The sequence below is a fragment of the Condylura cristata genome, unplaced genomic scaffold (genome assembly GCF_000260355.1).
Source record: "Condylura cristata isolate star-nosed mole 26May11 unplaced genomic scaffold, ConCri1.0 scaffold00019, whole genome shotgun sequence".
Lineage (NCBI taxonomy): Eukaryota > Metazoa > Chordata > Mammalia > Eulipotyphla > Talpidae > Condylura > Condylura cristata.
This window is the reverse complement of record NW_004567120.1, coordinates 4976678-5004392: the sequence shown is the minus strand read 5'-3', so window position 1 is coordinate 5004392 and position 27715 is coordinate 4976678. Positions and strand designations below refer to the sequence as shown.

Genomic DNA, 27715 nt, shown 5'->3' with positions numbered 1-27715 from the left:
TATCTATCTATCTATCTAGCAATCTATCTATCTATCTATCTTCTTTATAACTTCATATAATGTCATATCTATTTATCTATCTATCTATCTATCTATCTATCTATCTGTCTGTCTGTCTGTCTGTCTGTCTATCTATCTATCTATCTATCTATCTATCTATCTATCTATCTATCTATCTATCTATCTATCTATCTGTCTGTCTGTCTGTCTGTCTGTCTATCTATCTATCTATTATCTATCTATCTATCTATCTATCTATCTATCTATCTATCTATCTATCTATCTATCTATCTATCTAATCTAATCTATCTGATATGGTAGGAAGGTAAAAACTGAGTTGTGTTGTTCTTCCCCAACTATAAATTTCTTTATATCATTAAATTCTCATAATCCATAAAACAAATATTCCTACTAGTAACTAGTTTCTGAAACCAACCTAAAAATAATCATCAGACTATTCTATTTTTTTTGGACTATGTACTAGTTTCAGAATTAGGTACTAGTTTCAGAATCATACCATTTTAGAGCTGGGATGGACAGTTAGAGATAACTCCAAATTTGAAATACTAAATATTCTAAACTTTCAGTGAAACTGAGACTATTGCTTAAAAAGCATATTCAAGACCCAGAATTCACTTATTAGCAAAGTCAGAATAGATTTATATATGTATTTGGTTTGTATATATTTGGTTATATATGTAGTTGTTTATATACATGAGGTACTGTTTAGTTTTGTATATTACATCAAAAGGCAGAGATAATTCTGATTATATTTAGGATCTTCTAATTGCTAGGGAAAAAAATCATGTTGGTGTTTTTTTTTTTCCCTCAATAAAAAATATGTCTTAAAGGTAAGGCTCAAGAAAGATAAGGCTAGAGAAATTCATGGGTTCCAGTTTAACATTTGACAAGCTATAGTGCAGTAATAATCATAGGTATAGCACCTTTGGTAGTGGTAACTACCACAGTGAAAAAATGGCTGATAAATAAAAAATCAGGGATGGCATTAGCTATATCAATAGATTGTATATATGGTTTATAAGTCAGCAACTGTTCTTATGCTATAAATAATATTAATTTGTATGAATGACAATTCATACAATACTATTGAATATTGTATATTCAATACCAAGCAAAACACACAAAAACCTTCAAGTTTCAAATTTGAATTTTTTCAAGTTAGAAAAGAGTAAGATTATTTGAGGAAGAATTCCATTCTCATGGGCATGTTTTCTGATTTTATTGTTATGTCAAATACTAGCCCTTTCAGGATGATATTGCATATCAGATATAGAATAAGCCATTTGGATTTAAAAATCAACAAAACTTTATTGTAATGTAGCTATTAGAAAAATAGTGTTTCTAATAATGGAAATATAAATTTATTAAATAAAATAATAATAATGAATCTCTTGCAAAATAGACTAAATTTTCCTTTAAGTGTTGAGAAACAATCCTACTGCCCTCTCCCCACCCTTGCAGAATGTCTCTGGTTTATAGTTGCCTTTTGATGTGGATTTTTGCTTTATGGTAATTACTTTTTTTTCTGATCCATTATTTGGATGTTCTACATTCTTCCTAAAAGTGAAACCATCTGGTATATTTCTTTTTCTTTCTGGCTTATTTCACTGAACACGATCCCTTCCATCTCCATCCATGTTGCTGCAAATGACATGAATTTATCTTTCTTGATTGCTGAGTAACATTCCATTGTATATCTGTACCACATCTTCTTGAAACGTAGGTAAGAAGAGCACAAGAGCTATGGTCATGGTGCATGGGTGAATTGGTAGTGGGAATTTCATGGGAACTATAACTGAAATGAAACAGCATACATTTTACAAAATGAAGAATGTTGTAGAATATATAAAATAATAAAAAATAATTATAATAAGTTAAAACAAAACAAAAAAGATCTTGAGAAACAAGAATATTTTGTTTTATAAGATAGCCATAAGAAATTTGTATATGAGAAATTATGTAAATATGTATTTTTATTGAATTAATAGAATGAATGTATAAATTTTTATTGAATTACAATATATACATATTTATATTGCCCAAAATAAAATTAGGAACATGTACATTGCCCACCAAAGGGTTATTGTTCTGACTCCAGTTAATAAGAGACATAACAGACATAAGAAAAATTAAACTTTCTCAGTGTTTCTATGGACTTTTTTAGTAGCTTTTTAAAATATTTATTCATACAGAACTGGGGTACAGGCCAGAGATGGGTGGTGAGAATATTCACCAGAGACAGAGTGGGGAGAACAAGCAAATCAATGAAGTATACTGCTGAGGGGAGCAGAGGGCAAGACAGGAGAAATCTGCTGCGCCCATGTGGATCACCTCAGGCTGTGGATCAAACTTGCACTGAAGCAGCTGCTGCTAGCTTGCAGTGCTGCATTTTAACCCCTTAAGCCACCAGGGAGGGCCTGTTTCTGTGGTTTTGAAGGATAGGCAGACAGAGTATTAGAGATTAAGGCTTTTCTGTTAAATATATAATGATATATAATCATCATAAATATTCATATGTGTGTGCATATATATATATATGCATGCACACACATATGAATATATGTATATATATATATATATATATATAATAACAGAAAAGTATTGACTAACCCATGTAATGCCCATATTCTTAATATTGACTGAATGTCATAGATCTGGTTCCTTGCTATCATGAAAACTTCTAACAAGAAAAGTTTAGGGATGAATGTGTCTGAAATAGAACATCTTATGAACAGACAGCAGAATACTACTCAGCTATAAAAAAAAAAGATAAACTCTTGTCATTTGAAACAATATGGGTGGAACTAGAAGAGATTATGCTAAGTGAAATAAGTCAGAAGGAGAAAGACAAATTCTGAAGAGGGTCACTTACATGTGGAATATAAGGAAACAAAACATAGGGTCAGATAAAACCAAACTAATAACTCTAGAAATCTGACAGAGTTGAGCTATGAGAGAGAGGGGGAATGGGAGGGAGCACAATTGAGTGTTGTGGAAAACTTCAGATGTTCAGGTGGTAGGTGTGGTGTGGTGTGGTGGTTACATCTGAAGGGGGTGATCCTACACTTCTAAGTTATCTCAATTTAAAACCATGTTATCTCAATTTAAAAAACAGCACATGAAAATGAAAAGTATGTCTGTGTTTAGATTAATATTTAAATATTTAGATTAATAACTGGATAAACATTTTCAAATGAGAAAAATATCCCAAATAGAATTCAGCCCATTGATGGTTTATACCATAACATAACACCCATTGCAATAACACACTTTACTACTGGAGTAGTCAATGTTTTCAGATGGGCATGTGCAGACCATGTTTCCATAACTTGTGCCTAAACTTTTGAGTAGTTTCTATATTTTCAAAATGCTTTGAAACATTTTTTCAAGTGTTAAAGTTTCTGCTAGCAATCAATAGATAAGTGCAAATTATTATGAATAAAATAGTAGTATATTTTATAAGATTTGTTTCTAAGGTATCAGACTCTTTGAAAACTCAATAGAATATATTAAATGTGTCATAATTTAAAATATAATCAGAGAGATTTAAGTATCATTGCAAATATTTCAATAAACACTAGCATTTATGCTAGCATTAATTCATTATTCTATCTTAGTGGCTAAAGAGGGAAGCTAGTACAGTTTCAGCTTAATATGAAAGGAATATTCATTCACTTTTTTGATACACAGCAGTTTGACAAATATCTTAAGTTTTACTTAATAGATGTAATTTTATTTGCCTATGTTGCAAAAATTTATCTCCAAAAATATTTTTTCTTTTATAAAAGTAAATGTATTGATCAATTGACATTTAGTGCCTACTGAGGTATAAGAATGATTCTTTTTCAAAAAATATTTACTTAGGTATAAAAGAACTAGGGTAAGGCCAGAGGTGGGGGTCGTGAGAGGACTCGTGAGTGTAACAGGCAGATCTACTGAAATACACTGTTGAGGAAGGAGCGAGTGGGTCAGAAGAGGTCTGCCATGTCACTTCCCTGGCCAGAGGTCAAACTTAGTTAAAGAGGACGTCAATAAATTTGATGGATGCTGGGCCAGCCAGCAGCACTTTATAAAATAATTGTGAATTCTTTTTTTTTTTTTATTGAGGTAACATTGGTTCACAATAGTGTTTCTTATCCAGAGGTATAGACTCACACCTCATCAGATGTATGTTACTGCAGCACACCCACCACCAAGGTATCCATGATAATTGTAAAATTGGCCTGCTTTGCTCTTACTCAGCTCTAGTATGTTTTGCTAAAAATATGAATTAATTTGAAGTTAAGAGCAAAGTGAATGATAATCTCCATCAATTGTTGTTGTTCTGCAAAGTCAAATAAGAGAAAAGGTAGTAGCATTAACTAGTTTAATTTTTCTATCTTTTTGATATTCAACTTTTTGCAAATAAGTTATAAAACACACCTTCTTCCACTATACTCTTTTCTTACATCCCACCACCTTGCCTTGTTTCTTTTATGATCATATTTTTTGCTATTATATCCCATTGAGACCTGTTCTGGAATAAAAATGAATTTCCTATTCTTTGCACAAGTAAAGTGAATTTTAGTGTGTGGTAAATCTAAAAAAGTTTTTTTTTTTAATTGTTGCTCCTGATTACATTCCAGTTCTAATTAGATTCCTAGTTCTTCTGATTAACTAGGAAGTTTATTGTACTATGAAATATTACAGCTCACTTAGTTATTAAGCATCATTCATACAACTAGCCCCCTAAACAAAACAAGCAAAAATATATATATATATGAGTGATATCCTATAAGAGATAATGGGAAAATGAAAGAAATAGTAGAAAAAATACAAAGGGGTTTATGTTCCACTAAAGGATACAAACTTATGTTTGCCATATGGAGTGATTTAGCTGTACCTCATTATTTATTAGGGCCTTTTAAGTCCTGCTTGTGCTATTAAATAAAACAGTTATGTAGATATTTTGATAGCCTCTTCAGCTTCTCTATTTTATACATATGTGTGTTCTTACATATAATTATTTTTTGTAGCAAAATATCATTATCTCAAGTTCTAGTTAAGATACTCATTATGTATGTCTGGCAATTTTCAAAGGCAAACATTAATGTTTTTTACTATTTTCAAATGATATTTTCATGCTGTTGTTATGCAGTCACCAATATTAATGTATTAATAATGTTCCTGTCTGTTACCTACACCTAAACACTTCAAGCAATCTCTATTAACTTCAGAAATAAAATTCACATGAATATATAATAAACCTATTATTTGAACTTTAGTAGCACTAACCCCAAGAGCAAAAAAACAGCTCCCTAAAACTATTGTTTGAAAAATTAATGAAATCATTTGGAATTTTTCAAATGTGTATTTCTGATCCAATAATATACTTTTTAAGATACGAGACATGTGTATGAAATGTAAGATCATACTTTATTATCTCTCATATAGTGAAGGCATAGTTATATATGTTAAAACCACAAGCTTTAGAGTAAGAATACCTTTCCCACTACTTATTAACTTTGTGATACTGAGGAAATTATTACGGGCCTTTTTTTCTCATCTTAAAAATGGAAATATCCATTTCATGGTGTCAGTGGCAAGATTAAAAGACAGTTTTATGTAGTACATATTAGGCTCTCTGTATATATTAATCTTAAGTTTTGATTTTTGTGTCTGATTTTCCTTAGAGGGAGGTGAAAATCTTATTGAGGTCAGAGATTGTATATTACAAGGTTTTTTTTATGTATGGCCCATGTTACTTAATCACTTTATTATTAACCACTTATTGAATGCTTGCTAACTACAGAAGATATTGTCCTTAACATTAGGTAAATTATTTTTGAAAAAACTAAAGTGATGCAAATTTTGAACATTTGTGAGATTATTAGAATTACGACTTTCTTTTTGATGAAAAAACTGAGTTTATGCTGAGTAACACCAGATAATAATTTCTTATCTCTCAGGTTCTTATGCAACAAGGCTATGATGCTGCTTGTGATATTTGGAGTCTGGGAGTCCTTTTTTACACAATGTTGGCTGGGTAAGAAATTTGTATACTTAAAATAATTCACATCATTTAAAAAAAAAAAAAAAGCTTCACCTGTCTCTTTTCATCTGGAAAGAGAACAGATATATATAATCTTAAGGGAAATACTTTCAGCATTTAAAAACATTATATATTGTTTACTTATGAATAAAATTTAAAACACAAAGTAGATTTTTAATAAGGTATTGCTAAGATACTTAGTTTCAGTTTTTCACTGATATTAATACTTTTAAATATATATTTACATTGAGTTCACTAATTTTTATTATTTTTACTAGATCATAAAATAATTGCATAATTCAACAGGTACTTACCTTCCAAATTTGTTGATAAATAGGGTTAATTTTTTAAATTATTTTTAGGTACTTGAATACTGACTTTCCTGGCAACAGAAATTTAGTAAGAGTGAGCTTTGTAACAGAAAATTAAACCACAGGGAAAAAAAATATTATTTTAATGTTTGCTATTTACAAGTAATGCAAGTACTATTATAGAATGTGTAGCACTTTTATTTAGAAGTGAAAATTTATGGATTCTAGAAATTATTCTAGAATTAGAGAAAAGGGCAAAGTTTAAGAAATTCAAATGCCTAGAATAGAATTCAAAAGAATTACATGATAATTATGTGTTTTGATGTGACTTTTTAAAAATTTAGTATAATTGAATTATAATTGAAATAACAGGAGCTTTCAAAATGTTATGAAAATGGGCCCTCTTTGGTGGCACAGCGGGTTAAAGCACAGCACTGAGAAGCTAAAGCCACTTCCGCGTGAGTTCAATTCCCGCCTGCCCCGGAGGTGACCACAGGGGCCGGGCAGAACTCTCCTGACCCGCCTGCTGCTCCCCTCAGTCTATCTGCCTGTTCTGCTCCCCACTCTGTCTCTGGTGAAGCCTCTCACCACCCCTGAGCCTCTGGCCTGTACCCCAGTTCTGTATGAACAAATAGATAAATCTTTAAAAAAAAATGTTATGAAAATGGTGACTCAGTTACTTATGGACTTGGCGATGATAATGTAGTCAGTGTATTCCACACACTTTTAGATATATTAGTAATGCACTTGAATTATTTGTAAATAGCAAACATTATTTAGATATAGACCATAAGTACTATACTTAAGGGTACTTTACATTTGTATATGACCTGCAATCATTGATATTGTTTTAAATCATAGGACACCTTTTCCAGTTTGTTACACTGAAATATTTACTTTATAACTAAACAATGCATGATTCTGTGTTTCTGTGTTTAGTGTGTCTGTATTTATCTTAATTGTTATGTGAAGGAATTAAGACCTTTAATATATTAAGATACCCCTTCATACATTGTAACTTAAGTCTTTCAATTCCCAAATTTAAACACCATTTTCTGTTTCCATCTATTAAAATGGTACAAACTGATCACTTTTGTCATTCTGTAATAAATTTTTTAAGCTTTCTAAACTTCATGCAAATATTTATCTTTCTTACTGAATGTATATTCACATATTTATCTTAAAAGCTATAGAGGTTTTTGTTATGTTGATACGAATATTCAAGTAATCTGTTTTTCATAGATATTAATTTAAAATATTGTTAACCTCTTTCCATTGATATTATTGACAAAATGCTAATTCATGCATTTGAACTAATATAATAAATGCATTATGAATATACAAAATTAAATTTTATCATAGGTATATAATTTTTTTGCTAAATTATGCCTGGAAGAATACAAAATTTGCAGGTTTATTCTGATCTGATTTTAATACTGTAGCTATATATAAAAAGCCACCTTTATATTGATTAGGCTGATCAATTGATCATATGAATATATAAAAATATAATATTTGACTTTTATTATTGATTTTTATTGACACTAGCCACAAGACAGAAAAAACAATTTTTGATGTAGGCAAAACTCTCAGTTTAATTAAATAATAAACAATTACTATTTTTGAAAGGCAAAATTTTTTCACAGTGAAGGGAAATATTAGATATCCTTTGTTTGCTGTAGTAAATATTTGCATGTGCATTTATAGTCATCACTTTCAATTTAAGTTAATGTGTATTTTAAAATCTATTCTATTAATAGCTACACTCCATTTGCTAATGGCCCCAATGATACTCCTGAAGAGATACTGCTGCGTATCGGCAATGGAAAGTTCTCACTGAGTGGTGGAAACTGGGACAATATTTCAGATGAAGCAAAGGTATAAAGTATAAATATATTTTGTCTTGTGTTCATGGAATTTTTTTTCTAGGAGTGGTAGGTAAATAAAAAATATACAAATATGTAAATGACAAATACATATGCAAATGTGTGACTTTTTGGTATTTTAACTCATTTATCCTTTCCAGGTGTACCTGCTTATTGAAGTTTTTAATGATAACTCTACTTTTTTGATATGAGAGTCTAATATAAGTACTGTCACTAAAAAACAGTACCATATGAGTTCCAACAGATACTTTATATTTTATTGTTGCTATGTTGGAATTAATTGTTCATTACCAATGTCATCTTAACAGAGATAGCTTTCCTGATTCTTCTGAGTAGAGCAAAGTTGTTGGTTCGATTTTCTCTCATTTGATTGAATTTTTCTATCTTATGTCTTTCATGTTATTTTATTGCACATTAAAAAAGATTGCATGCAAAATGAGTGTCTTCTCTATTCCATTGAAATCTCCATGAATGTAAGAAATACTTCTGGTTTGTTCATCCTTTTATCTCTGGCTCTTAACATGATATCTAGAATATATCTGAATAACTGCTCAATAAATAGTTGCCAAATGAATAAATGAAAGTGACCTCTGACAAAGTTCTTTAGGGGTGACAGTCTTCAGTAGTTCAAAAAAGGACTGGTTGCATACCTGTGGCATATGGGAATCTATTAACTATGAGTTCGTTGTACACACTGCCATTTCATGGTTGTTTCAGTAGTGTATATAGAAAGATAATACTAGAAAAACTGAAAAGAAAAAATAGAAAACAAAATATGACTAAAAAGGAAAAACATGAAATACCATTTTTTAACCCTCCAACAAAATCCCTGTGCTCATACACCATCATCACCCTTCCCCCATGTATTCATGTGAATTTGCAGAAATGCTTAAGTTTTAGCACAGTCCAGATATGCTTAATGGGATAGTATCTGCTGATATTATGTCAATATTTTCTTCTAATGAACATTGTATGTGTAGATTGATCAATACAGGAGACTGACTTTTTTCTGCTGTTTCTAAGATACATTTCTCTCTATTAGTTCAGATGTGTTCAGTGAGTAAAAAGTAGTTTCAGTAGTAACCAAACTACAAATTTAATGTTATGGAGGAAAAACAGATTTTTAGAAATCAGCTATCATTGATTTCTGCATTTAGTATTTTTTCATTTCTTTAGTACAGGATTGGCTATTGATTATGTAGGCAATTTTTATAATGTTGACTTATTCTTAGTTAACATATGAACTATTTATTGTATTACCTAGATAATTTTGCTGCTTTAGAGTTCTCTGGTAGAAATTTGATTCAAAGCACATGTGTAATTTTAAAATTTCTGGTAACCACATTAAAATGCAAAAATAAATAGATTAAATTAACTTTAATATTTTAACCTGGTAACCCGACATATTTATTTTAAATAATAATAACAATAATAAATATAAAATATTAGTGAAATATTTCACATTCATTTTCATACTTAATCTGAAAATCTGGTATCTGTATGCCTCTTGAACTTGTACAGCTCATGACACTTTTTAGCTTATTAGTTTTCCATTCAGTTTTTCTTTTTGATAGTCTACATTGCTATGTTGTAACCATTCTTTTTATCTACATATCAAATTTGCTATTAATATCATTCACCTTATTTGTGTCTCATATTTTAGTTTTTATGTTTAGAAGTTTGATTTTGATTTGCCAGAGTAGCAACCTTCCACAGGATTCTGCCTGCATCTACCCAAGCCAGTAGAGGTCTTACAAGTTCTACAAGAGAATACCAGTGAATGTAAAGACTAGGGACATTCTGGACCCATGTTGGAGAGGGTGCCAGAGTAGCCAGAGACCTTGAGATCTTTCCAGCTGCAACCCTGATCAAGAGCACTAGTGATCTCACACAGGACCAAGCCAGCACCTGCCCATTCCACAAAAATCATTTGACTTCCCACAAGAGCCCTTTTAGCACCTAGACCGGTAAGACTACCAACCCGCATAAGGGAATAAGTCAGCATGGCCAGGCCTCATGGCACCCATGAGACCCTACCAAACTTTTGCCCAGATAGGTGAGAACCCTGACTAGGGTTCTCCCAAAGAAAATCACACTTATAACAGTTGATTTCCAAAGCAAATAATGGCCAGGAAAAAGCCCAACAAATGACAACCTGAATCCCCAAGCAAATTGTAAAACACAGGACCACATGTCATTGATATGGAAACTGTTCTCCTTTTCAGATAAAGAATTCAGAATTGCAATGATAAAAAAAAATTAAATAAATGGAGAAAACAGATGAAAATCATTAGAAATGAAATCAATGAACTGAAGAAAGAAAAAGAAGCTCCAAATAACATAAAAATGGAGTTTTAGGACTTCAAAAGAGAAATACAGGTGATGAAAAACTCAAGAGAAAATTGAAGAAGTATAATAGATTACACAATAATTCAGTGTAATTTAGGGTGCAGATGTACCAAGAACTCAGGTAGAGGAGACAAATGAAATTTTACAAGTCCCCAACTCTATGAAAAAAGGCAATGTAAGAATAATAGGGATAACAGGGGAAAGTGAGAAAATATATTTAAAGAAATAATGAGGGAAATTTCCTGAACCTAGAGAAGGGAATAAATTTACAAATCCAGGAAACTAAAAAATAAAACCCAGCATATCCAGATAAAATAAGATCATCAGCAAGACATATGATAGTGAATTTTTAAAAAAAAATCATGATAAACAATATTGATGCTGTCAAGGCAAAAGAAGAAGATTGTCATATAAAGGTATCCCAGTAACCCAATCATACTTCTTTAAAAATCACTAAAGTGAGAAGAGAACGGAATGTCATACTCCAAATACTTAAAGAAAAAACCACAAAACAAGATTTCCAGTTCAAAAAGTTAGTGAGAAAGTAAGGGATACTATTTAATGATAATGTAAACAGTGCATCAAGAAGACATAACATTCACCAACATATATTTACCAAATAAAGGAGCACCAAATACATTGGCATCTACTGTCAACTCTGTAAACAAACATTGGAAAAAACATATTTGTGGTAGGAGACTTCAACTCCTCACTCTCACCAAAGGACAGATGCACTGGATAGAAAATGGACAAGGATACAATAGCTGTGAATAGAGAATTAGACCTTTTGGAACATATAGACTTATACAGGGCACTGCATCCCCCAAAACCAGAATGCCATTTTTTTTTTCTCAAGCACACATGGGATACTACCTAGAACAGAATACATTCAGGGACACAAAGCAAGCATCAATAATTTCATGAAGATTGAAATCATACACAGCATCTCTTGTAGCCCATAAATATATCAAACTAGATAAACACCCAAAATAAAGCAGGGAAATTGTTTAATACATAAATACTGAACTACACATTACTGAAAGACCACTGGGTTAATGAGGGATATCAAAGTAGAAATAAATACCTCAAGACAAGTTAAATTGAGCTCACAACAATCCAAAATTATGAGATACAGCGAAAGTAGTACTAAGAGGAAATGTATACTCAAACAACATTTTTGCTCAACTTGAGGAATTACAGAAATAAGAATAAACCCAAGAGCCAAGGAAGAACAAAAATAACAATTAAAACAGAAGTAAATGAAAGAGAAATTTCAAAAGATCAATGAAATCAAGAGCTGATTCTTTGAGAAAACATGAAATAGACAAAACTCTAAAAATGCTCGCCAAGAAAATAAAGGAGAACTCTCAATAAAAACAAAAGTGTGGAAACACAACAGGTGATTGCAAAATCATAGGATAATTACAGACTACTCTAAATGTCTATTTGCTGACAAATTCAATAACAGAAGAGATGGACAGATTTTTAGATGTACACAATAATCTAAGACTGTGGAAGAAATCAAATCAATCACATGAAAGGAAATTGACATGGTAATAAAACTACTTCCCCACCACCACCAGAAAAAAAAAAATAAAAAAAGCAAGAGTCCAGGACCAGGTGGCTTCACAAGTTAATTGTACCATACCTGCAAAAATGAACTAATGCCTCCCTGGCTCAAATTCTTCCAAAAAATTGAAGGGACACTTCCAAATACTTTTTATGAGCCCAGCATACTCTAATAACCAAATTAAAAAAGACAACTCACAAAAAAGAAAATTATAGCCCAATTTCCCTGATGAGCACAAACACAATAACCCTGGATAAAATTCTAGCAAACCTAATCTAACAATGCATTAAAAAGGCCATACAGTATGTGCAAATGGGATTCATACCAGGAACACAAGGATGGTTCAGCATCTGAAAGTCAGTTTATGTAACTCATCACTTAAAGTTAAAAACTATATGATCATATCAATAGATGATGAGAAAGCATTTAATAAGCTCTAATGCCCATATATGTTGAAAACCCTTGAAAAATGGTAAGTAGAATATGCCTGAACATAAAGCCATTTGAAACAAAGCACTAGTTAATATCATCCTCAATGTGAAAAAATGAAAACTTTTCTACCAAGCTCTGGTACAAGACAAGAATGTCCATCCTCACCATTGCTATTAAACGTAATATTGGAAGTTCTAGCTAGAGTAGACAAGCGAAGGAGATAAAAGGAATCTACATTGGGAAAGAAGTATAGCTATTACATTTGCAGATGACATTATAATCTACATAGTGAGCCCTCCAGTTTCCACAGAAAAACTACCTGAAACAATAAGTTTAACAAAGCAGCAGAATATAAAATCAGCACCCCATAAAGCCAGTTGCCATTCTATACACAATGAGATAGAAGATGTAGAAATTAAGAAAGTGATCCTATTTACAATTACACTAATAAATATGTTAAATACCTAGGAGTAAACCTAACAGGGGAGCTAAAAGAAAACTATAAGACATTGTTGAAAGAAATAGAAGACACAAAGGTAGGGGAAAATATACCCTGCCTATGATTGTGAGAATTAATGTTGTCAAAAGGGCAATTCTACCCAAAGCTATACAGAGATTCAGTACATTCCTAATAAAAATAACAATGGTATATTTCAAAGAATTTGCTCTAGCAAATTCTACTGAAATTCATATGGAATTACAATTGCCATCAAACTAAAAAAATAGCAATCTGACAACAAGACAATGGCTATATCACACTTCCAGATCTCAAGCTATATTATAAACCCAAAATAATTAAAACAGTCTGGCACTGGAACAAAAACAGACACACAGACAAATGGAATAGAATTGAGAGCCCAGAAATAAACCCACATATATATATGGAAAATGTATTACAACGAAGTCAAAAATATACACTGGAGCTAAGTTTCTTCAACAAAGGGTGCTGGGAAAACTGGACAGCTACATGCAAAATATAGAAACTGGACCAGAATCATACACCATACACCAGAATCAACTCAAAATGTATAAAAAACAGGTCTAAAATGTGGAACCATAAATATATATAAAATAAAATATAAGCAAAATATTTCACAGCATAAGCTGTAATGATGTCTTTAAGGATTAATCCCTAATAGCAAGGAAAACAAACGAGAACATAAACAACTGGCACTACTTCAAACTTAAAATCTTCTGCACAGTGAAAGAAACCAAAGCTAAAATGAAAAGTAACCCAACTGAATGGGGGGGGAGGAATGCACATCATACATTTGACAGAAGACTGATATCAAAGGTATACAAAGAACTCATAAAATACTACAAAAACAAAACAACCCAATGGGAAATAGCGGGCAAAAGAACTCACCAGACACCTTTTTAAAAAAGACATTAAAAGGGACAACTGGCACATAAAATGACCACAATCACTTATTACTAGAGAAATGCAAATCAAGACCACAGTGAGATGCCATCTCATAGCACATATCGAAAAGACGAGAAACAACAAATGCTGGCAAGAAAATGGAGAAAAGGGAATCCTCCTACACTGCTGGTGGGAATGCAAACTGGTCCATCCCTTGTGGAAAGCACTGTGGAGGTTGCTCAAAACTAAGCATGATTCTGCCATCCAATCCAGTAATTCTGCTCCTAGGCATCTATCAAAAAAAAATTCAAAAACACGAATTGAAAGGACACTGGCACTCCCATGTTTACTGCAGCACTACTTACTGTATCAATGATGGAAACAACCTACATGCCCCAGAATAGATTAGTGGATCAAGAAGGTATGCTTTGTATACAAAATAGGATACTACTCAACAATCAGAGAAGACAAACATATCATTTCCAGCAACATGGATGGAGCTGGAGAGGATAAAATTGAAATAATTGAGAAAGAGATAAGTAACTACAGATTATGTGGCTGATATGTTTAATATAAAGTAAATAAAGACAAACTGGAAAACAGACCCTTTATAGCTGATAAAAGAACTGAAACACCAATGTGGGGTGGGGTGGAGGACTGAAAATAGTAGAGGAAGGAAGCATAATGGCCTGTGGTGGTGCAATATGGGTGAATTGGTAGTGTGTGCACCTTGGTGGTAATAACTGATGGGTATATCCCAACATTACATCACTCAAAAATAAATCAATAAATTAACAAATGACAAAAACCAGACAAACTTGCAATACTCTCACCACTACTATACCAGCAATTAGCTTCTGATAGTGGATTTCTGTTATGATTTTTTTTAAATGCTGTAAACCCTCAGTTTTTTGAGAGAATTAACAACATGGGATCCTCTTTTCTACACAGTAGCTTTATACACTTATTGGTTAAGTTTTGGAATCCAACTTTCTAGTAAACATAGTTTTCTCCTCCTGACCACTTAGCATATCTAGGGTAGCTCTTTACATAATCTTCCTCCCTCACTAACTATACTCTAGTTATACATATTTACTATTACTTCATTTAAAAATATTAAATAAGAATTTTCTGTATATTTAAAAGTTAGCTTCAAAGGTTTTTTTTTTTTCTTTTTCAGTTAACTGTGCAAGTAATATATTTTGCTTTTCTTAAGAATGGCAAAATTAAACATTGCAAAGCTACTTTTTTCATATTTTAAGAAAATTTTAATGATATAATTTGCTATTTACTAACAGTTTAAATGTATGAACATATTTATATTCACATATATAACTAGTTTTTATTTTTATTTAGGATTTGCTTTCCCATATGCTACATATGGACCCAAATCAGCGATACACTACAGAGCAAATATTAAAACACTCATGGATAACCCACAGAGACCAGTTGCCAAATGATCAGCAAAATATAAATGATGCAGAACATGTCATTAAGGTAAAACAAACAATTTTATGTACCTTCTAAATACTTGATATCTAATAACATGATTATATCAATTTGTGATGACATTATATATTTATATTTTTGTGAATTTATAGATTTTTATAGGTTTGTTGGGGTTTTTTGGGTATTTTTTAAAAGATTTATTTATGCATACAGAACTGGGGTACAGGCCAGAGGTTCACGGGTGGTGAGAGGATTCATCAGAGACAGAATGGGGAGCAGAACAAGCAGATTGATAAAGTACACTGCTGAGGGGAGCAGCGGGCAGGTCTAGAGAGGTCTGCCACGCCATGTGGGTCACTTCCAGAGTGGGGGATCGAACTCATGCTGAAGTGGCTTTAACCTGATGCACCACGAGGGAGGGCCCTTTTTGTATATATTTTTAAATAATATAATAGTTTATTTTTACATAATTTTGTGCCTTTTCCCATCTCAGTTGTAATCCTCTTGGGCTTCCCATCACCAAATCACCTATGTGCCATCACCATAGTCCAGTGTACTCCCCCAACCCCCATTTTTTTCCCCATTCCCCACCCCACCCCTGTAAAATGTCTCTGGTATATAGTTGGTCATTATTATTATTATTTTCTAGCTGGTTCTGCTATGAGTGAAATCATGAGTAATATTCCATTGTATGTATGTACTACATCATTTTTTTTTTTTTTAAAGATTCATTTATTTGTGCATACAGAACTGGGGTACAGGCCAGAGGCTCGGGGCAGTGAGAGGCTTCACCAGAGACCGAGTGGGGAACAGAACAGGCAGATCAACGAAGTACACTGCTGAGGGGAGCAGCGGGCTGGTCAGGAGAGGTCTGCCACGCCATGTGGTCTCCTCCGGGGCAGGCGGGAATCGAACTCATGCGGAAGCGGCTTTACATTCTTAATGCTGTGCTTTAACCCACTGCGCCACCAGGGAGGGCCACTACATCGTTTTTTAATCCAGTCATCTACTTTTAGGGATTTGCATTGTTTCCATGTCTTTCCTATTGTAAATAAAGCAGCAATAAACCTGGGGGTGCAGGTGTCTTTTTGAATCAGTGTTTTTGTGTCTTTTGGGTAGATACCTAGGAGTGGGATTGCTGGGTCATATAAAAACTCCATTTTTAGCAGTTTGAGAAACCTCCAGTTTTCCATAGTGATTGTACTAGTTTGCATTCCCACCCACAGTGCAGGAGAGTTCCTTTTTCTCCACATCCTCACCAACATTTGTTGTTGCTATTTGTTTGAAGATGTGCCATTCTCACTGGTGTGAGATGGTATCTCACTGTGGTTTTAATTTGCATCTCCCTTATTACAAGTGACGTTGGACATTTTTTCATATGCTTGTTGGTTATCTGCATTTCCTCTTTTGAGAAGTGTCTTTTTTTTTTTTTTTTAGCAATCATGAACCCTTAGCTTCTTTAGCTTGATGACTTACTCTTATGAGACACTGCAGGTAGGACTAAATTCAAGTTTCATATGAAAACAAATGATTGGTATCTATTTTAAGTTAATAATCATTGGTACAGTTTTCTTTGTCTATATTAAAACTAGAGTTTAAAATTTAGTATTTTATGTATTCATCTATTAATGGGTGCTTAGGTTGTTTCCAAATCTTGGCTGTTGTGAATAATGTACCACCATTGGTGGTACAGATAGCTCTCTAAAGAATAAGTATTTGTGGTATCTGTAAATACAATAGAATATCATACAGCTCTTAAAAAGAAGGAAACCTGGCCATTTGCAGCAGTGTGGATGAATCAAGAGGATATTAAGCTAAGTGAAATAAGCCAGAGATAGAAATGGCATTACATGCTATGTCTTATATGTGGGATCTAAAAAAAGCTGAATGCATAGAAACAGTGTATAATGGTGGTTAACAGATGCAGAAAGGAGGGACAAATTGGGAGACTGTGGCCAAAATGTTGAGTTATTTTATAAGCAAGCCTTGTGTGATTATGTATCATATGATGGCTAAATTTACAATACTATATTGAGTACTATAAATGTGTTAAGAGTTAATTTCATGGCCCTCTCTGGTGGCACAAGGGATTAAAGCACAGCACTATGAAGATATCCACAGCTACTAAGGCAAGAGTTCAATCCCAGCCAGAGAGTGGGTCTGCTACCCACTGTAGCAGACCTTTCCTGCCCCACTCGCTGCTCCACTCAGCAGTGTATTTCAGTCAGCCCACCTGTGGTAAATCCTCTCATTTCCTGCACCTCTAGCCTGTACCCCAGCTCTTAGATGTTAAATAAATAAATCTAAGGAAAAAAAATATTTCCTTTCAGTTGCTGCTGTAATTTCCAAAAAAAAAAAATGATAACTAGTCACAATATATGTTAATTAGTTTGACTATTGTAATCAGCTGACTATGTATATATATATCAAAATATGTTGTGTATCTTAAATATGTACAATTCTCATTACAAAATAAAATTAAAAAAAAATTTTAAGGCAAATAAATGAGTGATAAAAGACTGATAAAATGACATATTTTAGTGTTTAAGAGTGTGTAAGAATACACTTATTGAAATAAAAATATACAACAAATTTGGTATTAAGTCAACAAGGGAACATCAATGTCCAGATCAAGTGTACTCAATTTTCTTCCTGGTTATAAAAAGTTTTATTCTAGTTAAATATGATATAATGTGGAATTTTTTGTTTTGTTTTTAACTCAGGAGATTACAGTTCAGCCTGTGATATTTCTCATTATTTTAGGGAGCAGTGGCTGCTACATATTCTGTACTTACTCACAAGACCTTTCAACCAGTTCTGGAGCCTGTTGCTGCTTCAAGCTTAGCTCAGCGACGGAGCATGAAAAAGCGAACATCAACTGGCCTGTAAGATTTAGAGTTCCTCAGCCAAACTGGATGAAGTGATAATTACATATGTGACTTTTTCTTTTATCAAAGACATTGTTTTCTGTTACATTACTTGAATATTGTAAGTCTCCTTTTTTTTTTTTTCAGGAGGAATGAGATATAAAAAAAATAATAATACAGAGTTCCACAATATTCATACTGTATTACTTTGCAATAGTGTCCCAGTTTTTATTTTACTTGACCACAAGGTACTAACAACTTCTCTGTACACTGGCTTCCAAAGTTCCTTTCAAAGTTCCTTTGGCAGTTGTTATGTTTTCAAAGAGTAATGGTTTTGAGAAACATTACCAACAATCAAGATGCAAGTATAATGATACAATGCCAGGAAATGTCAGTATTTTTTTTTTTAATTCGGACCTTGAGTTAAGTTTTTTTTTTCAAAAAAAACAAGCATACAAACAAACATATATTGTAGAACCTTATTTTATATAACCAAAGAATTTTATTCATTTGACTCTGTAGTTACTAAAATATAAATATAATTCAGTGCCAGCACAAAGGGTATTTGTGCTAGTATGTGAACTTCTGATATATTTGGTGCCAATGTTTTTCAGAAGAATGAAATCACAGATAATGTATAAGAGAAACCTATCAATAATCTATTATGGGCCTCATCTGTGAAGAAAGTTTTCTATAAAACTTCTGAAAATCTAACATCTAATGGCAAGTGAAGAATTTTCTATTCAAAGTCTTTGTATAATCTACTAAACAGGTCATCATTAAGCTTTTGAAAATAAAATATATGGTGTTGGCACTATTGTGGTGTTAAGTAAGTTGACTTTCAAGTCAACAAATTAGATTTAATCATTATCATTTCCCTATATAATGATCTACACTATTTTTTCATACTTTCATGTGCTTTAAATTACAATGTAGCATATTAATGTACTTTGAATGCTGTAGTGACATAGTTGAAATTCTACTGTAATGGACTTGTGCACTTAGCACACATGATGCATTTTAGGAAACTTTAGACAATGTTATATAATAACAATACCTCAAAAAATAAAATTAAATTTAAATAGATAAATTGGTATTTTAAATAGGAAGTATTATTAATGTGCTACATAAATTTTATGAAAATAATCTGCCCAAATTGGCCTTATCATTAAATTTATAATTCAGAACCACTATACATTATGTATTATTTTCTCTAAATGATGGAATTTTAAAGAATCTTTTTGTGTTACTGAAAAAATACCATTACTAATAGCTACTACCACTATGACTACTACTACTGATGAAAAGAACTCATGAATGTAAACTGAAGGACATTACAGTTTTGTTTAGTGAATGTAAGTGAATTTCTTGTGTATAGTTATATATTTGCTGTGTCTTTGATTTTGTTTAGTTCAGAGAGAGAGTTGATTACTAAGTGCTGAAGTATACAGTTTATGCTAGAAGACTTGTGACTTCAGCACTTAATAAAAGAAGCTATACATGTTTTCTTTAAAATGTAAGTGATATACTTTCCATGCGCAAAAGATCTGTGTCTTGGGTATGATATATAAACGTATGTATATGTCTTTTGTGATTCTTTTTGAAATAACTGAAAGACACTAAAGAACACTTAATGTCACATGGAAAACGGTACTTAGAAATAGACAGCATCATATCCTGTGGATTTTCAAGTCCCAATTTGGCTCTTTCCTAATTTTGTTTCACACTAGACGTACTTGCATGTAACAGTTTGTGTCATATGTTCCAACTTATTTTCCTCTTTTCATTATCTTATTTGTGCTGTTTTGCCTTATCAGAATTGATATAACAAACACAGAAGTATGCTTTTTGTGTTAACCTTTCAGACAGAGATAACTGTTTCCATGTATGCTTCTCTAGTAATAGAATTCAGGTATGTGAAATTGGAAAATGAAAAAATAATCATAAAACGATTTTCAGTCTTCCCACAATAATTTAAAAAAGTAAAAATGATCTTAACTTTTCAGTGTGCTTGCTCATAAGGGTCATTTCACACAGCCCTTTCATAAAAGAAAAATGATTAAAATTAAATATTGACAGCATGATATTTCATCACTTAATGTATAAAAGATACAGATATAATAGTGGATTTAACCAGTTACTGTACAAGATTTTCTGCTGAAAAATTTAAGCAGGCTAGCTTAGCAGTAGTAGGACATAATCATTTTATAAAGGAAAGCTTCAGGTTATATCCTCATTTTATAGAGGGATTCCAGATAGAATGCCTAATCATATCCATTTTGACTAAAACTCTAGGGAGCAAATAAATATATGAATGGAACATTTTTGATGGATCTTCCATAGATGCTTAACCAGTGAAAACAAATCCTTTCCATAAGACTTTAGGATATTGTGGTTTCTAATGAATTCATGAGCAGTCATCTTGCATTGTTTTAGTTTCTAGTTTTGCTAGTCAACAAGAGCACATTTTGGGGTTTTGATTTTCTGGAAAGGAAAGGATATTTATTGCACTTATTTTCTCACAGGGAAAACACCAATTTTGTCTAGACAGACTAATAGTATATGTCCTAAAGCACATATTATCATGAATATACTCAGGAAACCATTTTCAAGAAAATTGAATGGTAATGCTGGTGATTTTGTGAAAACAAAACTGATTTCAGTACTCTCATAAAAATCAAACTTTAGCCTATTTTGTTAGACCCAGGAATGCCTAAACACTGATTTTTTTTTATAATTAATTGCCATTGGTAATTAAATATAGCAAATAAAACATTTTGATAGCATCTCTTGTTATACCTAAGAGAGTTCATAGATATATAGGCAACAAACTTAACAGGATGCTTACTGTTACTAAGTCTACACTGAAACAGCATGTTAAAATTTCCACAGAAACATGCATACTAATGTAATAGCATTTATCTGACAGTAAGAGGACCTTCATATATGAAGAAGAAAAGAACCACTTATTTTGTCATTAAGGCCAACTATTAAATTTAAGCTTTAAAGTAGGCAAAGATTGTCTTTAGTATGTTCTACATACACTTGCTCCTCATTTTCCAGTGTGCTATTCCACTTATGTACCTCACTCAAGCAGTCCATGATTAAAGCTTACCCCATAAATATTCTGTGTACTGAAAGGACCAAATTCCCAACCTCCTCCCTAAATCAGAGCTTCCATTCTCACAGAGCAGCTATTTCAGATAAAAAAGTTGAGAGGGGGAAATATCTCATTAAATTAATTCACATTGTTCCTTCAAAGACTAACAGATAATTGACATTATTCAAAGAATGGGTCCATTAACCAAATGATTTTCTAGTTGCTGGAGCTTCAGGTAATTTAGCCAGATGAGAATAATTTTTAATTTAGTTATTGCCAGGGAAGATATTTTAGAGCAAGGAACTTAAATAATATATGCTCCAGAGTCAGGTGATCTAATAAATCCAATAAATTGTTTCTTCTTTACACAGCTTTTTCTTTTCTACTTCTCAGTCTACATTTTCTCTTAAAACATCAAGTATTTTAATTACAGTGAGCTTCAGTGACAGAATGGTACAGAGGAAAGCAGGAATTGGTGGTCATTTCTCTATATGTTGTTAAGCTCATGTTTAACAACATTCTTGTTTCTTATAGTACATGACATTATAACAAATATACACTTAGCCCCATTCCTATTGTGCTGGTAACAAAAGAAAAGCATACAAAGGCTGGATGCTAATTGTCAGTAGAGTTCAAGTCTCCAGATTCTTTTTTCTGTGTTTCAGGATGCAAAGGTCATATTTATTCAATGTTATTTCTCAAAAAGAATGCAAGCCATATTAAATATAGATTGGTCAACTGCAATTAAACTCCTTTAGAACAAGTTCTTACATTTCATAGGTTATTAAGGTATATGGGGCATGTGTCACAAAATGAATTATTGCTGAAATTAATAGAACAATTCAGTAGTGTGCTGTCTCCCTTCCTATGCAATACTGTAGTTGCATTGGTAGTTATTATTTACAAATACATTTTACTCCTATTCCTTGATTTAGTCTTACACTATAGTGAAGTACATCATAGAATTTGAATAAAATGATAATGCTTTATCACCTAAAATTTGTTAAGTCCTGAATTATAGGCATAATTTTATTTGAAATATGAAGAAAAACCAAAGGAAAAATACTTTTGGGGATAAAAAAATTCAAGCTCCTCTACTTAAATTATATTCACAAATGATGTTAGTTTATTGAACATCAAGACAGCTAAATTCGTACAAGTAAATGTATATGATTGCCAGATTTGAATTTGGTCATCATTCACATTTCTAAATCTTGAACAGTAGATGATTTCAGATGACTATTTTTTCATTATAATTGTCTAATTTACATCAACTAATTTACTCACCAAAAACTATTAAGCATCTAATTTTATGTGTAACAATTCTAGAGGACATACTAAGTGGATTAGCTTCTTAGTAAATTGTCATAATGTAACCGATTATATTTATTTGCTTTTTTCTTTCAGACCAACTAGTACCGATCAGGTCACATTTGAGTTTTCTTTCTAAATTCACACTCTGAAGATTATACCACTTATAGAAAAATTATCATGTTTTTTTTAGAATGGTAAAATTATTTTTAACAACCTAAATGCATACTAACAAGAGACAGCCATTCTAAAAGTTATACATGAAATGTCAAATATTCAAATGCCAGCATGGTTTGGAAATGAGAATTTATCTTCCAGGAAATTCTACAAAAAGAAAAGTGTACTTTTTCTGTTTGATTGACTAAAATTGGAAGCCATGTCAGTCATTGTGTATTACATAGGTTTATGCAAAGAGAGCACTATTTGCTGTAACCACACACACACAAATATCTTGCGAATACTTTCCAATAACTTTAGTATTTCTAGACTTATTTTTTGATATACGAAATATTTTATTGCACTTCTCCAGTCATAAAGGTGTTAAATAGATGTTGTATGTAAATTTGATTCAAATGTACTTAAAAGCTAAATTAAAGCTCCTCCCTGGTCAAATAACTATATTTTATTTTTATGACTACATTATATTTAGACATCATTTATTTTATAATTTTAGAACACTGTTCATTTTTACATAAGGTTTTCATTGTACTACATTTTTCATGTAAGACCAAATTCAGTAGTGCATTTTTCATTGCTTTTTTCCCCTTCGTATTGCTGCTAAATAAAAGGCCATTCTTTTGAATTTACAACATGCCAAAGACGACATAGAAATTATATTTATTTTTGTTCATGTTAAAACTCTATTAGCATCATTTTTAAAGATAATCATGTTAAATAACTGGCATTCTATGGGTACTAAATAAAAAGGCTGCAACTTTCTAATATTATTTTGATCTTGCTTGATTATTTATGTATAAAAACTTTGTGTCTGCTTTCATTAAACATATACACACTACATGCAGATTTCATTGAAAGTTGCTATACATTTTTCAGGAGCCAGATGTTACAAAAACGTGTCTCAAGATGGTCTTTGTTAATGAGTATACCTTGATATTTCCTGAAATGTAATATTTTTTCCACTTTAGGATTACTCTTCTAAAGTTTTTATAAGACAAAGAAGCTAAAGAAAATGAAGATGAGAACTTATAGTATTTTTAGTTCTTATCACTCAATGAGTTTGCTCCAAATTAGTTAAGGTGACAACCTTTTCTGCAGTAAACAAAAATTAAAATCTTAGTCTGTGTATTGGGAAGAAAATTTTAAGATTGAAATCAAGAAGAGTAATAGAAAATATACCACCAAAAAGAAAGCATGCTTTTCTAAACCATGTTAGTTTATAACAGTTATGCCTACTCACAGAAATTTGATTTCACATGAGGCTTAGAAATGTAGTAGAGTCTAGCAATCAAAAATCTCCATGTGCCTCTTTATTTTCCTTTATTTCTTAAAGGTAAGCAAAATAGACTCTCAGGTAACTTTGAAACTGCAAAAATTGCTTTCCCATTGGCTACCTCTTTTTAATGTCTCTCCTTCATAAAGAAGCAAAAAAAAAAAAAAAAAAAAGGAGCAGGCAAATTAAACCCAAAAAAAAAAAAAAAACCTAGAATATAATTGCTTTTTACTTCTTTCATACCTCCTATTCCCCCAATGTGTTACTAAAATATTTGATCACAATTTATACATCCTAATAGGTCAAATGGGAATACTTATTCCTACTAAAGTATTACTTCATTGTGCAGTTGTCTTTTAAGTGTTAGACAACAAGATATAAAAACCTGTTTTTGGTCATTGGGGGCCTTGAAATAATCTAGACTTACCGAGAAGACTTGGAGTGTAGGGCAATGGATAGTAGAAGCAAATCAGTTTGTTTCTTTCTTGATCCCCTTGGTGCTTTTCTCTTGAAGAAATAGATTGAAAATCAAGGGAATTACTTTTGGAGGTAGGATTCATGTCCTTTTATTACTGGCTCCTTCTGAAACTAGAATATGATCTAATTAAACCTATGGTGACCTTTCTTTATCTCACCTTTCTCTGGTCCCTGTTCCCCACCTTCCAGCCTAAGCAAAGGTCAGGATCCAGGCCTTGGCTTTTGTCCTTCTTCAAGACTGAGATACATATACTATTTTTTCTGAGTGTAAGTATTTTTAGATTTTTCTTGTTTTTTTCTTTTCTTAATATTTTAAAGTCACAGTATTTGATCTGATTCTCACAACCCATTTTCTTTGTTAAAAAATAGAAATAATATATTGATATAACAATACCACTTTTAGGTATTTTCCAAAGAATATAAAATCATTAATACAAAATATTCATACATCCCTGTGTTCACAACTGTTTTATTCACAATAGCCAACACATAGCATCAATCTAAATGCCCATCTAGATGATTCGATAATGAAATAGATACATTTTTTATTTAGTAGATGTATATTGTGTTTCTGTGCCAGACACCAGTACAGATTTTATTCTTCCTTCTTCTAAGACATTCAGATTTGTTTATATTAACAGGCACATATGCAATAAGGCTTATTTTTATTGGATGACATTGAATATGTATATTGCTTTTGGTAAGATGATCATTTTAATAACCTTGTTTCTTTCAATCCATGACCAGGGGATGTCTTTCCATTTCTTTGTACCTTCTTATATTTAACATTTTTAAAATAATTTTCTTTGTAGAGGCCCTTCACCTCTTTTTTTAGGTTTATTCACAAGTATTTTTTTTTTTCAATTGTGAATGGGATGGTTTACTTGATTCCTTTTTCTTTGATGGATTGGATGTATATAGGAAGAATACTGATTTTTGTGTTGATTTTGTATCCTGCTACTTTACTAAACTAGTAGATTATTTTGAATAGCTTTTCTGTGGGTTTTTCAATATATATATTATCATATCACTGCAAATAATTATACTTTTTCACTTTTTCTTTCCCTGTTTGGATCCCTATGTGTCTTTGTCCTGTCTTATTGCTCTAGCTAGGACTTCTGGTTTTATATTAAAAAGAAGTGTTGAGAGTGGACGTCTTGTTCCTGATCTTAAAGGGAAGACTTTACACTTTTCACCATTTGAGAATAATATTGGCTGTGGATTTGTCATATATATCTTTGTCATCATTTTAAGCTATCTTCTTTCTATCCCCAAAATTTCAAGGGCCTTCATCATACAGGGATATTGAACTTTGGCAAATGCTTTCTTAGCATCTATTGATATGATCATATAGTTTTATGTTTCCTTTTGTTAATGTGTTTGATTACACTAATTGATTTTCATATGTTGAACTATCCTTGTGCCCCTGGGATAAATCCCATTGGTCATGTGTGTTATCCTTTTGATGTATTGTCCGATTCAGCTGGCGAGGATTTTGTTGAGATTTTTTGCATCAGTGTTCATTAGGGAAATTGGCCTGTGGCTTTCTTGTGTTCTCTTTGGTTTTGGTATTGATGTAATGTTGGCTTCATAGACTCTATTTTCTTGTGCTCCTTCTTTTAAATTTTTGAAAGAGTTTGTGTAGGACAGATACTAATTCCTTTCTAAACTGTTGGCAGAATTAATTTCTGAGGCTGTATTGTCCTGGACTTTTGTTTTTAGGGGGTGTTTTAATTACTGTTTCAGTTTAACCACTTATAATTGGTCCATTTAGGTCTTCTAGTACTTCTTTGTCTAGCTTTGGATGATTATATCATTCTAGAAATTTGTTCATCTCCTCTAAATTGTTGAACTTATTTACATATAAATATTCATAGTGATCTCTGATTATTCTTTCTATTTCAAAAGGGTTTGTTATAATTTCTCCCCCATTCATTTATATACTATTTATTTGTGTTTTCTCACTTTTTTTTTTTCCTTTGTGAGTCTGGCTAGAGTTTTGATTTTTTTTTAAGAACCGAATTTTGGTTTTGTTGGATCTTTTAGATTGTTTTTTAAATTTCTATTTCACTTATTTCTGCTTTTTTTTCTTCACTCTACTGGATTTTCTGTTCTTTTTTCCTGGTTCTTTGAGATGGGAGATAAGGTTGTTTCTTTGAGTTCTTCTACGTTTCTGGATATGAGCCTGTATTGCTGTATATTTTCCTCTTACTACTGCTTTTGCTGTGTTCAATGCATTCTGGAAAGTAGTGTCCTCATTGTCACTCAACTCAAAGTATTTTTTAACACTTTAAGACTTTTTAAAAATAATATAACAGTTTATTTTGACATCATTTTGTGCCAGTTTCAATCTCAGTTGTAATCCCCATGTGCTTCCCATCACTAAATCACCCATGTGCCATCACCATAGTCCAGTGCACTTCTCTCCCCCCACCCCACTGTTTTTGATCCTATTCCCCATTCCACCCCCATAAAATGTCTCTGGTATATAGTTTTTCATTATTATTATTATTATTCTCTCCCCTAGTCTTTATACTCCTGCTATGAGTGAAACCATCTGGTAATTTTCCTTTTCTTTCTGGCTTATTTCAATAAGCATGACCCCTTCCAGCTCCATCCATGTTGCTGCAAAAGGCATATGTTTATTTTTTTTAGTTGCTGAGTAATATTCCATTGTATATATGTGCCACATCTCTTTAATCCAATCATCTACATTTGGGCATTTGGGTTGTTTCCATTTCTTTCCTATTGTGAATAAAGCAGCAATAAACATGGGGGTGTAGGTATCTTTTTGAATCTGTATTTTTGTCTTTTGGGTAGATACCTAGGAGTGGGATTGGTGGGTCATATGGAAGTTCCATTTTTAGCAGTTTGAGAAACCTCCAAACAGTTTTCCATAGTGGTTGTACTAGTTTGCATTCCCACCAGCAGTGCAGGAGAGTTCCTTTTTCTCTATATCCTCGCCAACATTTGTTGTTGCTAGTTGTTTTAAGATGTGCCATTATCACTGGCGTGAGATGGTATCTCATTGTGGTTTTAATTTGCATCTCCCTTATTACAAATGATGTTGAACATTTTTTCATATGCTTATTGGTCAT

At 32.1% G+C, this 27715-nt stretch overlaps 1 protein-coding gene across 1 annotated transcript in view; it reads left to right on the top strand.

Moving 5' to 3' along the window:
* RPS6KA6 (ribosomal protein S6 kinase, 90kDa, polypeptide 6) overlaps positions 1-18410 on the top strand; it is a 186168-nt gene extending 167758 nt beyond the window's left edge. The window contains exons 19-22 of the mRNA XM_004685620.2: positions 5970-6046; positions 8124-8241; positions 15320-15460; positions 18176-18410. Of these exons, the coding sequence (XP_004685677.1) occupies positions 5970-6046; positions 8124-8241; positions 15320-15460; positions 18176-18301 (462 nt within the window). The 3' untranslated portion in view covers positions 18302-18410. The remainder of the gene's footprint in view (positions 1-5969; positions 6047-8123; positions 8242-15319; positions 15461-18175) is intronic.
* The last annotated feature ends 9305 nt before the right edge of the window (positions 18411-27715 follow it).